General features: G+C 37.3%; 1 protein-coding gene across 1 annotated transcript; it reads right to left on the bottom strand.

Moving 5' to 3' along the window:
- Positions 1 to 1,539: 1,539 nt before the first annotated feature.
- Positions 1,540 to 5,417, bottom strand: LOC113283294. The gene is made up of 3 exons (XM_026532502.1): positions 5,186 to 5,417; positions 3,370 to 3,867; positions 1,540 to 2,437 (listed from the first exon to the last, which is right to left on the bottom strand). Exons 1-3 carry the CDS (start codon positions 5,271 to 5,273, stop codon positions 1,830 to 1,832), a joined length of 1,194 nt encoding a protein of 397 aa, XP_026388287.1. The 5' UTR covers positions 5,274 to 5,417; the 3' UTR covers positions 1,540 to 1,829.
- Positions 5,418 to 13,864: the final 8,447 nt, after the last annotated feature.

The raw sequence follows: 13,864 nt of genomic DNA, 5'->3' as shown, positions 1-13,864 counted from the left end.
ACCCTGTACTCCAGCCATTTCCTATCTCCTAATGCATCTCTAGTTCTTGAGATCCTAGTACTTCGACTTCAGCTACATCCCTACAATGCACACTCCTGACATACAACACCAGCTACACATCGCATAAACCAAATCCAGTTCATAGTTCAAACACCACCAACTCATCATCATTGCATCTTTCATGACTGTTGTCCTAGTCTTCATCTGTACAGCAGCTGCAACCTTGTTTTGCACCACAAACCTTCATTAGAACATCATTACCAACTCTCACTATCAAATCTTCAATTACAGAGTTTCAATTTCAGTACCACCAGACCCTAATTTCCTTGTGCTCTTCTTGATCCATTATGTAATTTGAGCAGCAGTATATCCTTTGCATCTTGATTTCTTGTTCATCTCAGCAGCCTTCAATACAAACCCTAACTGTGAATCCAAGTGCAACCCATTTCCTATTCCATCACTCTCTTCTCGATTCAGCAGCATAGTATTCTTCTTCATTACATAATCATCATCATCATCTCTTCAATCTCAGGAGGACACAGTTCATACAAAACCCATGAATTCAATACACACAACCTTTCTCTTCCAGCTTTAAAATCTCATCAAACCCTTGAATTAATCTATTCCTGCTCTTGAAGGAAACAACAACGAACCCTAATTCTTCTTTGAGATCTCACCTTCATCCACGAAATTTCCCCTGTGACCTAAGCATACATGTAAGCAGCCACCTGCAATATCATCACTGGCCACCTGCACTCACCTGAACAACAACAGAATCAACTCCACGAAATTTCTTATAAATTACTCAATCACCAAGAACCCTAAATCTCTTTCAAATCCTCACTAAAGCTTAAAATCAACTACTAATCCCTCTTTATCATCTTCATCACTGAAAACCCTTCTTCTACTCTTCAGTAACATGATTAATTTCACATAAAATCAAAAGATCACAAACCCTAAATTTTTTTACCTGATTTACTTTCCCTGAGTTCGAGCTGATTATATGAATCAATACCACCATCACCAGTCATTCCCTAAACTTCCGCGCCCCATTTCTCTCGATCTTATACTCTCAAAATTACTCTCAGAATCACCGGAATGAAGAACAGGGGAGAAGAAGAATAAGAAGAAAGAAAGAGAAGAAGAAACAGAAGAGAAGAGGAAGATGTTGGCTGAACTTCCTCTTACTCTTAGATATAGTGTAGGGGTTTACGATAATTTCACCCATTTTTTGACTAGGTAAATGACGGTTGACTCAATTATGCGGGTCCAAGGTGTGAAAGTAAACGGTAAGGGTACTTTAACAAATTTGAAAAAAAACGGGAGCATTTATTTAATGGATATCAAAAAACGGGGGTACTTTATCAAAATTCCTTTAAATATACTCCACTTTCCTCCTTGCCTTATAATTTGTGCAAACTACAAATAACTCATCTAACTAGGGACAGAGGGAGTATAAAAAATAAAATAAGTGGTCGACAGTCTTGATACCCCACTTTAAATTGACTTGAAATGGAGCAAGACAAAAAAGAAAAAACATGGAGGGGAAAATATGAACGTACAACTTGGAAAAAAGTTATAGATATCTACTACACATACAACTACCAAGTACAGATTCAGCTGAAAACCAGAAAGTAACATATTACCAAGAAAACTAAACTTAGTACTGGCATTCAAAGACTTGATGAGAAAACTACATGTGCATATCTATATGTCTTTAAGTGACCGCCTGATCCTGATTAATCTGCAATGGCATGATACACGTACTTGAACTGGAGGAAGGGACATTTGCCCGCCTCATCATGACATGAAAGTTTATGAAGGCTACCTTAGTAAACAAAAACTGATAAACCAAACAAAAACATAAGCGCCAAATGACTCGACCTGCCAGATAAAATTTTTGATGTGCTAGATTTAGAAAAGTCCCACACCTTCACGTCATCCACCACTGGTCCACACAGGGAGCTCTTATCATCACTTCTTTGATTATAATAAACACTGTAAAATGCTATCCGAGATCTTTCAGCTTTGGCTGTGAATGTAACATTTGCAGTATCAAAAGTTTTGTTCGCCCCAGGCATGTAATGTATGTTTGCGACTTGGTCTCCTGCAAAGGCCATTATTGCCAATGGTTGCTGCTGACATGAGTCTCCAGCATGTCCTACGGCAAAAGTAAGACTGTATTTTTTATCAGGTTTCGTTTCCACCATCTGGGAGATGATACCTTCCTTTCCCGATAACAATTCGATGGCTCGCTTTCCTTGTGGAACATCAAAGTGATAGGAATCGATGTATCTGACAGCCCTGTTGGATTCGATGATCCAACCTGGTAATGTTGTTGTCTCTTCGTCGAGGTGAGTAGGGAGCAAAACACCCAATGAAGTATTTCTAAACACCCAAGGCCCTTCTTCAAAGTCACCGTTGATCACAGCATTGTCTGCATGAAATTTCATCTTGTTGTGAACACTAATAAAAAAATCACTAGTAAGGGGGAAAAAAGAACAGTGTAAGAACAAAATAAAATGTATTCCAGTAATTCTACAATTTATATGCCAGACCCATCCTAAACTAGTGCCTGAGTTGGTGCAAGGATACAACTTCTGCATACATGGATCAGATTGGGCTGGTATAATGATTTGGCTCAATAAACCTAACAAGTCCGGCGATCTTTCATTTTGTTCCATAGGAAACACACACAAATCCATATTTCAGTAAAACACTGAATGAAACCTCATAATGAGCATTTCTTTTCTTTTTTATTGGAAAATTTCGGTGGTGATGAGTTTGGACCTCCATTAGCGGGTGTTGTCAGTCAATGTCTTTACCACCCTACTGGAGAGGCATGTACATCATAATGAACTTCAGAGGAGAGACATTCTGTAGCTCGATTTTGAGGGCCTGTTTGACTGCTTTAAAGCTATTAGATGGTATGCTTCTATGATGATCTTTTTTCAAAAATATGTACAAAAAGAACATGTAAGTAGGGTATATGTCTAAATTTTCTGTACATGTAAGTTTCACCAGTTCATTTGGTCAGACACACTTGCATCTGTGGCTCCCTATATCTGAACCTGGTCTGTGTTCTATCGATAGAGTAAAAAACGTTATAAGATTAAGGGAGACTTTGACCTTCTGGAGGACAGACTGGAGCATTTCACAATCTATTCTCAGATGTTTCAGAAATACATGCTAGTAAATTTTCCCCTAACTAAAAATATTGTATCTTCTTTATACGCTGGGTGCTCTTGAGGAGATCTATATGTATAGCAGACATGAATACCATATTGCACAAACAACAACTTGCGCAGTTTGAGGTCCTATTCCAGTTCATTATAGCAACTTAACTTACTTAAGAATAATGGTACTTACCTTTGGGTTTATCAGGTGTAAAAAGCTTCTTGATGGCAATGTCATCAATGATGGGGCCACAAGTAGGGTCATCTTCCATGCCTGGATTCTGGAATACCACATGTGAATCATCTGAATCAGCCTGAAATGCCACTGAATAAAAATCCCACCCCTGCACATTGTAAAGGGTCTGCAGGTCAATGCTCTGTGAAGCAGGAGGAACAGATATATTGAGGCTTTCCAACTGAGCGCATGTTCTTGCAGCACTGAAGGTGATTGAATACAACGACCCCTTCTCAAGCTTGAGATTCTGGCTTATCTGGGCATCATTTCCAAGCCGTACAGCATGTAAACCTTGAGGTACTATGAGGATCATTCCACCTTGCTTCTGTCCTGATTCAACCAGCTCCACTGTTCCGCTTGTTTTCCACTCAGGGATGTATTCTGTACCATCTACCACACCCTCATTCGAGAACCCACCTGTTGGAGGTGTTTCAAAGTCACCATTTTTTAGTAATCCTGCAATGTTAACAATGAGATAAGATGCTCATTCTTTAAAAGAAGTTTACAAATACTAATCAAAGGTACTCGATACGCCAGCAGGGGTGAATTTCTACACTTCAATAATTGGCTAATGAACATAAACATCTGCGGAGGACTATCTCGAAGAATATTCTCATACAACACTGCAGTCTTTAATTGTTTTCACAGTAATTCATTTGTGTAAAAATATGATCTAGTGAAGACCAGTGAATGTGCAATCTTTAACATTTTCACCAAACACTCCACTATGCACTATCACTGCTTCCCTTTGCAAAGTTTAATGTGCAACTCTCCTCTCTTTATTTCTCATGATGCTAGAATTCCACTGCAATCTATTTGATCAATCCCAACTCGAACATTTCCGAACAAAATATTGATATGATAATTCAAATTCTCGCTGTTACAAAATTTGATATTCCTGCTGTCACACGCTATTAGCTAGTTATAAAGACCATACCTCGTGCTCGCTAAAAAATTACAGTTAGTCTGATGTGGGATAAACAAAGACTCCAGCAACCATAAGGTAGGATAAGACTGCACCATAGTTAGTCTGGTTAACCTAGTTAATTACATCACATGCTCATCTTTCATTACCAGCTATCTTGATCATTCGGCAAACACTACATGTCAGCCTGATTCTTTCATATATATCTCAAACTTTAGTCAGTAACAGTTATCAAGTGGTTCCCTATTGAAGAACCAAATGTCACAAGCTAAAAGTTATTACTGGTAGTTGGTACTGGTCGTTCGTGCGTGTAGCCAACCTTTATAATCTAATCTCTTCTAGAAGTATGTCGGTAAGAACTTAAAAGATTGAATTAATCCTTAATCACACACATCCAATGCTAATTCCTAGGAATAATCAATTTGCAAAATGCTTATCCAAAGGAAATAATAGCTTAGAATCAGCTGGAAGCAAGTCGATCGTTAAGCTAAGCATTTACTCAAGCATCTGAAATCTACCCAAATGAAAAGGAAAAAAAAGCAAAACCCAGATTTTATTTTCTTTCAGATAAGAGTTTTAACACACAAAAACTTGAAAAAGTGAAAGAAATCTGAGCTGCTGCATTATCAGAAATTATCAACAAAACCCACAAAGGAATAACTCCATGAAATTAAAAAGTGGGTTCAGTTCATGTTAGTATGAGACACTTTGAATTAGAGACTAAATGCAAATATTACATGAGAACAGCCAAAATTAGAGACTAAATGCAAGACTACAGAAATGAAATGAAACAAAAATGGGGTTCTTCACAGAAGAGTAAAAAAGAAACATAGATCAAGTAACACAAACCATCTTCTGCTTGAGCTGAAGGATGATTAGTCATCACCACCAAATACATTACTGTAAAGAAGATCCATTTGATGTTTCTTCCTACCATTTTTTTCTCACTTTACCTTCTTCTTTTTTCTGTATCTCTCTCTCACAAGTCTCAGACAAGAAGAAGAGAATGGTTTTACACCTTTGTGATGCCAATATTTAACTTGGGTGTACTCCTCTCAAGTCTCAACTAAGCTTCTTTTGTTTGTTTGTTTGTTTATATCTATTACCTTTATTCGGATGAATCCGACATTACTTTTTCAACTATCTTTGAAGATCGGCTGGCTCTTCTCTTTTAATCAGGAAAGTAGTTTCCCTGTTTTTCTTCTTTTAATCAGGAAAAAGAGTAAAGAATATGGAACAGTGGGGTAAATAAATAGAAAAAGAAGACAAAAGAACATTAGTGTGTGTCCACACTACAGTACAGACCACAGGGTACGATATTGTTGTTACTTTATTAGGAGAGACGCACTACAGTCTACGGAATATGGGCAGGGACGGACCCAGAAATTAGTGTAGGGTAGGGCTAACATTATGCAAGAAAAAATTTTGTTCTACGGAATAACTTCTTAGGTGGACTAATGACATTCTAACATGAATATGATTAGTAGATACGTGAAATTAAACACTAGCACTTGTTAACGAAAAATACCTAATAATAAATGCCAAACAACAATAGTGTTGTAATTTGCAACAGCACAATAGCTATTGACCGAGCTTGAGCTAAGCTAATAAGCATTACTGCTAGTGGGCTGCCCTTAATTAAGTTAGAATAACTAACCTCGATAGTGGTAATGAGTGCTAAATAATCAAAACGTAAGACATATACAGTAATGGCAAAGTGAAAGATATTTTATTAACTTCTCAAGACTTATTCACTTCTTAGTTTTCTCATTCATTCTACATTACACGAGCAAGCACCTCATGGGTATTTATATACCCGAATGCATGAATAGTAACGAACATTTACAAGACACGTTTTAAGTTGACGTGTCACCGTATATGCTAGTCTTTAGCTCTTAATGTTTATCTCCACTTGATTAAGTCGGCTGAAAAACCTTCTGGTGTGTCAGCCACTAACTTTATATAACACTTTTCCTTAGATGATCCACGGTTCAGAAATATTGTCTTGTTGAAATTTTGTCAGAAAAATCCAATAGGATAAAAACTGGCGGTTTTAAAGTACTGGCGATGATAGTCACGAGCTTTCTTCGTTGTTGAAACAGCATCAGAAAAACTATTTAGGAAACATGAGCTTAGAGTGAAGTTGGTTACAGCCATGAAATGCTTTCTTTGTCAAAATTGCGTCAGGAAAATCACTTGGGACAAAATTGGGGCGTCGCATCTCAAGAACCTCTATGGATATGCATCTCGTTAGATGGTGATCACTGTTCTAAGATTGTTATCTCATTAAAAACCTCGTCAGGAAAACCCATAGGGACAAAACCTGAACGTAGGAAAATATGAGTCCTCAGAACAATGATAAACCCGCAGATGTTGCCTCGTTAAAACCTTGTCTGGAAAAACCCAAAGAGGCAAAAACCAGGACGAAGGAAAAAGAACACAACAATGCGAACTGCGGATGGCAGTGAATTCGCATGCCTCATTAAAAACTTGACAAGGAAAACCCAGTGGGACAAAACCTTGACTAAGGAAAAAGAGTACACGACGTAATGTCCAACATGCCCAATATCCATTGTCTTTTATGGCTTTACTCCCCTGATGAGTAGCCGTTTCAGTCGATCATTCTATTCGTTACAAATCAGATAACGAGCCATCTTCTAATGTCTTCATCAGCTTCAGCTTCCTTTAGTTGAGAAAATCAATCTAATTTTCCTTTGTGCAATTTCTTAACGATCTTCTGGTTGTGCCAGCCTTTTATTTTTCACTAGATTTGTCTGAACAATGATATTTGATCGGAGGATAAACAAGCATCCTCTATTACCAGACTATTAGCTAGGAAAATATTTAGCTGATTTAATAAACCTGCCAAAAATCAAAACTTAAACAGCCTGATTAGCTTTTCTCTGTGGAAGACATCTAACGATCTTTTATGCGAAAGATCAAGCTTAATGGTACCACGAAGATGAAAGGGTTTTCTTCGGACCAATGTCTCGATATTGGTGCTGGATAGAACCAGACTTACATGTTTACTACAGACCCAATATCAGGTACATATAACATATCTCAGTTAATGTACCATTAGTTTACACATCTTTTGTATAATACAAACCACAGAGTGATACATCTCCTTGGTTGAGATGTAAGCCGATCAATCTTAAAAATAAGAGATCGAATGATTAGCTTATCCATTTAAACATGTATAAACCTTTATGGTTGACGAAATTAAAGGACTTCTAGCTATAATGCTTAATCAAATTGAGCCCTTATTTTACCGAGATTTTCCATCTCGAACTCCTGCTTTAAGCATTTTTGTGCTTTGGAGAATTCTTCAGGAGTTCCAATCAAATAGATGTTGTATATTTCAAATCTAGTAAATGCACAGTTTATGAGCATATAAAATGGTTCACATATCCCTGGGTAATATAAGCATTCACTTAGACGGTTGATCACTTTGTCCTTATTGAGTAAATGATATGACATGGTAATTCTACTAAAAAAAACTTCAGGAATTTACATGCAGTTTTCTGTATCTAGACTTTCATACAGATCCGTAGTAACCACATCAACTAGATGCACATGGAGTCCTTAATGACTGCCAGACAAATACCATAAAGGTAGTTGCATCCATAATATGGAATATGTCACAAAGAAATCCATCTCAGGTTCCTGTAAAAGACTTTGTGCCATTAGTTGACTTTACTTTTCTCACTATGCACATACACCCACCTGTATCCACTAGGGGTTACATTATCGGATGTCGGAACTGCAAACACCCGTTTGTGGCCAAGAGTAGCTCACATTATCGAGTGGTCGGACTGCAATACCAAATTTATGCATTTTTGCGAGAAACTATTATTCTGCTTTGATCTCTTCTGGTTTAACCAATCATACGTTTGATGACATTCCCATAGAGAGCGGTTTAAACCAACAACACCTACGGTAGTATCAGTGGATATTTTGACTATGTCATCAACAACATTGAATTACGATCGTAAATTTCTCTATTGAATGCATGCCTTATGGAAATCCTTCTCAGTTTGAGGTTTCGCAGCCTTTTCTGAGACATTTCTCTTATTAGGAGAACTATACTCAGAGAAATTAGATCTTCCACTGATAGTCTCTTTGACAACACTATCTTTCAATGATTGTGACTGTCTCTTCCCTTTAAGAGGTGCAGAATATTTCAAGTCAACTAGTCATCCACGCTCAAGGTGTGTTCTAAGTGACACACTTGCTACTACATTTACAGCCTCTCAAGGAAGCAATTTGATTTGCAATCTCTGAAGATGTCAAATCTTCGACACGTATTTCAGTGTTGAAAACATCAAGATGAGATACATCCTGGTTTATCTTTGTGCAAACCGGGATACTTCATGCCGTTTTCAGGCGATAGCCTTTCTTCCCCCAAACGGTGGGAAGATTTTCTCATTAAATTTGCAAATCTTGTAATAGAGTAGTAACAGCAATGGAATATAACACGTCTCAAACAGAAAAACATGACAATGGTTGTATGAGTAATAAGTTCAAAGTGCACAAGAACATCAAATGTGCTCACCATCAATGCCCAAAGCATTACTAGGATGATACAACATCAACGGATGACAAACAAGAGTTTCATTTAAAATCTATATGAGTAGAGATACATAGTTACCACCAAGTGAGATGTCGAGTCGTTTATGACTACCAGACCATACTTCCATCAACCTGGTTAGTCTCCACGGAAACTCACTTTCAAGGGGTCGCGCTTCATAACAAGCGATCTCAATTAGTTTTCTTACTACACTTTCATATAAGCATCAAATTTGTGACTGATTCTAAGACTAAGTTTCAAGAGCGTACACAAGGGAGAAAACACTTCAATATGAACTAAGTTCCATGTCTGCCAATCATATAAACTTTGTCGATAATTCCTTTGCAAAGGGGATATCTATCCACAACGATTTCAGTAGCTACTCTGAATATCATCGAAAACCAGTTAACAATCAGTTAATAACAATCTCACATAATTTTCTCGAGTAAGAGGATACTCTAATCCATTGGTACCAAATCTGAACATACGGATATCCTTCTCCTTGAGATATCGACGTAAATTATGTGGATACTCTCCTCGTCAGTTATCAACTCATCACTCAAAGAGAATATGGACGTCATCTGAATTAGATTGGCATACCTCATATAAGAGGTTTTCGTCTATGCTGATAAGCATATTCTCAGACGAAACAATCGCTGCGATTCCATGGCATGCCTTGCAAGGACTTTCTTATGCTGAATCAAGCAAGCACACTCTTGCTAAATCTAGCAACAGAGTAGTCTCTAACACCTCAGGCATTTCTCGGTGTGAGAATTTAGATGAGACACAATTGGATTTAACCAATGTCGTCAACGATTCTCCCTCTGATCCATAGGCGGGATGTCTCATCAACAGAACATTCAGTTTTGCATGACTCAACCTATCAAGGGAGCAACTGAGTGCATAAAACAATAATAACACGCAACCCAGGAGAGGTAACTGATCAGGTTTCCTCTCTCGTTTACTGTCCAGCTGGGATAATTTTAAGAATTTACATTGTCATGTAAAATCAACAGTAAACTGTAAATGAATTATGTGACCATAGACATTACCTCAATATCAGTACCAGTCCTGCCAAGACGACCGATAAAGATCAACAACAATGAACGGCATTTCAAATGCGCGTATCGTGTCTTTTATGTCACAACGATATCAGAGCTCTTCCAGGCTCAAAGATGGTTATTCACCCAATTATTATGCTACTGTCCCGTATTATTCCACTTTTGGTGGTACGGTGCTCATCAGGTGCTTAAACCCGATAACTATTGTGGTTCCCATATTCAAATATGCCTACCACAATTGTATTTTCCTTCTTCGCCAAAGATAAAGTTATTTGCGTAGGTACTAGTGCAAATTTAATTCACCAAATTCAATATTTTAGGTAATAGCTCAGGCGATGAGAAGACATGATATTAACTCTAAATATAATTTACAAAAATGCAACACTCATTATCGCTCGACGTTTGTATATCTACGAGGCGCAATCAACATTTGCAGCACTCGGTGTTGTTGACACAACATATACAAAGTGCAAATTAAGCACTAGCTCCTTAAAGCTCGTCGATGCATATAATTGGCGCATATAATGCACGCCGTAAAGCTAGCAGGAAAATATAAGGGCGCAAAATATGCGACTCTCCTTATTGCTCCGCAATATTGTATACGATGCATATATCTTCTCCAGAAAATTAAGCCGAACTATTTACCACAGAAATCAATGGTGAAACAAGGAAGAAAACATTCAAAATGTAATATATACGGTTCTGACATAATACCGGAAAATCTCCAGCTTCATCTATTAGAGTCGACGAAATATTAATTTATCAAAGTTGAAATATGAACACATTCTTTTCATTAAAAGAAATTGTCTCGGTATCAATTGTGGTCATTTCACAGACCATAGATAGAGACTGGATAACCGTGTAAAGTCGGTGTCCATTTTTCATCGCATTCCGACCTTTGGTGGAACGACTTTGAGTTCCGAAGATTATCATAGCAAAGGAATATTAAAAATTTTCTATCCCGCAGGATGCAACAATTCCAGCTCTGTCGATATTAAAACCATTAACACCACAAAAATCATTGGTGTACCAACAAAGGTAATTTTACTTTCTACGCTATCCAAAAAGGACGTGGAAAAACCTTCCGTTGGTTGGCTAAGGAGGAAAATAGCAAAACTTACAAAACTCAAATATTTGGCTAAATTCGAAAATCGAATAATATCACAAATATGAGTCGTTGCTAATACGTACCTATTTTGGATATCTCTTCATATACCGTATAATTTTATATGCTCCAAATAGCACATACAAGGACAATAAGATATCTAACTTTCTCTTTAACAAGTCCTAATCAAAATAGGAAACGAAGTCAGACGTTACGAAAACTTATGCGTAAAACTATCCAAAAATAGTTAAACAAAACACGCAAGAATTGAAGAGAATTATCCTTCTTCGTATCGTCAGCCCCCACTCCGATCACCGCAGAGCAACTCGTGCTGATAACGTGTTGTAATTTGCAACAGCACAATAGCTATTGACCGAGCTTGAGCTAAGCTAATAAGCATTACTGCTAGTGGGCTGCCCTTAATTAAGTTAAAATAACTAACCTCGATAGTGGTATTGAGTGCTAAATAATCAAAACATAAGACATATACAGTAATGGCAAAGTGAAAGATATTTTATTAACTTCTCAAGACTTATTCACTTCTTAGTTTTCTCATTCATTCTACATTACACGAGCAAGCACCTCATGGGTATTTATATACCCGAATGCATGAATAGTAACGAACATTTACAAGACACGTTTTAAGTTGACGTGTCACCGTATATGCTAGTCTTTAGCTCTTAATGTTTATCTCCACTTGATAAAGTCGGCTGAAGAACCTTCTGGTGGGTCAGCCACTAAGTTCACATAACAAATAGCAAATTTTAAATACCCCACAGTGATAAAACAAAGAACTAAGATGCATACTGACCGACACTTGTGAAAATCTCAACTCAGAAAAAGATGATCTTATTCGGTTTATGGTATTGCACCATGAGAGGCAGCAATAACAATCTCAAACAAAACTACCATTTTGACATTAATTCCATCCAGACAAGGTTCAAAAGGCAAAGCCATTGACGGAAGGCAGTTGAGGCCGGTGTTATGAAGACAAACTTCTAAATTACAAAAAGTAAATACTCTGAAGCTTTACATATACGAATATTAGGTGATCGAGGAAATGTTTTACTAAGTAGAAAATGCTTATTCTAGTAGTTCCGTTTACAGAATCACATCAGTAATGCTAATTTACAACGCAATATGGTTTTCATGCCAAGCAAGTGAAAAACTATTTAGACCCACCCAATAATCCAAGCAAATAGTTGCTTATTTTAGGACTTTGAAATCCGCGGATTCACCCGCACACGCAAAATTGAGTTTTAGATTTTAGATTAGATGAGATATCTCTAATTTAATTTACTGGAATAAGAGGTTCGTCCTCTTCAGAGAACATTTCAAGATCTGCATAATCTTTTTGAAGAAACTGAAGGTTTTGAAGCTTCTCGATGCTTGCATGTGATCCACTCCGTGCGTTGTGAGAACTACTGGAAAAAAAAGTTGTGCCATCCTCTTGATACTGAATATAAATACAAAACAACGTAGCTAATTATCCGCCAAAGATGGTCTAATGTGGACAAGAATCCTGCTAAAGCACTAATCCAGGAAATTTATCCTGTTGTTTGTCAATTCATAGAGGAAATTAAATTTTTTTCAAAAACAAGGTGCTACATCAAATGATTAAAGATCACTACACTTATCAGTTACAGTGTTAATTAAGATTACTACCTAGTAAGTATATATTGTACTCATAATGTTGTGCAACAAAACTGTTTCATTGTTGTTAATTTATTATCATGGGAGTGAGACAGTGAGTTTACATAAATAGAGAGATCAATTACCCATACGAAGGGATTTTCGCAGATAGGCAGACTTTTTTTTTTTTAATTCTGAATCCGCGGTTAATCCGCATCCGGTCCGCATCACCCGCTAATCCGTGGATGTCAAATCCGCGGGTGATTGGCCCGATTACGGTTTAATTTTCCAAATCCGCAACTTTGACGGTTTGGTTGCGGGTGACCTCTAATCCGCAACCGTCCGTCCGTTGCACACGTTATCAATTCAGTACTGGGCTAACTCAATGCAGTAGTGGGCTATAACACCAAAACTAAGTAAATACGTATACGTCAAAAATTGTTTAGCAAAACTAGGGACGGGCTATAGCCCAGGTTAGCCCCTTGCTAGGCCCGTCCCTGAATATGGGTATTAGTATTTAATTACAGCTCAATACGAATACGTGTATTGGAAATATACGGCCATATCAAATTGGAGAAACCATGAAAATTGTAGTCTCACATTCTCACTTGAAGTCTACCAAGTTCCAAAACATTAAATCCACTTCAGAGCATCTAATACCGAGTTAGCCTTAGGTCAGATTCACGTCAGAAGTTCTTCCTACCTTTCATTTTTTCTGATAATCTTAAACAAGATATTGACAGCACTAATGTTCATCAATCCCTCATCCTTTGTATTACCCTTATTTGTAGCTACATCTCCTACAATTTCCAATTCCTTACCATCAAAGGGCTTAAAACAAGTTTCTTCTTTTATAGCCTTACTACATTCATCAAGAAGTTCAATTTTCTCACAAGATTATCAGGAAAAAACAGCACAAGTTCTACTAAAATCAATATTAAACTTTCACAGAGTTCCATAAGCCATTACAAGTTTTCCAACATTCAAAACCCTGATTACCCAAACCCCCAACCTTCAAAGTTTAATTACAACCATCAAATTACCATAAAACAAACACTAGTTACCACAAATTTTCCAACTATTCACAAAGAAACCTGCAAGACTACTTTCTACACAACCCTGAACAGTAACAATTACACAAACACACCACTTAAAAGAAC

Source organism: Papaver somniferum, chromosome 5, assembly GCF_003573695.1.
Source record: "Papaver somniferum cultivar HN1 chromosome 5, ASM357369v1, whole genome shotgun sequence".
In the NCBI taxonomy this organism is placed as follows: domain Eukaryota; kingdom Viridiplantae; phylum Streptophyta; class Magnoliopsida; order Ranunculales; family Papaveraceae; genus Papaver; species Papaver somniferum.
The sequence above is the reverse complement of the archived record's forward strand: the minus strand, read 5'-3'. Positions and strand labels throughout refer to the sequence as shown.

Coding starts and splice junctions, on each gene's coding strand:
- LOC113283294 (XM_026532502.1), bottom strand. CDS start 5,273: ATGGTAGGAAGAAACATCAAATGGATCTTCTTTACAGTAATGTATTTG. Junction 3,868..5,185: donor TTCAGCTCAAGCAGAAGATG/GTTTGTGTTACT, acceptor TTAACATTGCAG/GATTACTAAAAAATGGTGAC. Junction 2,438..3,369: donor TACACCTGATAAACCCAAAG/GTAAGTACCATT, acceptor AATTTCATGCAG/ACAATGCTGTGATCAACGGT.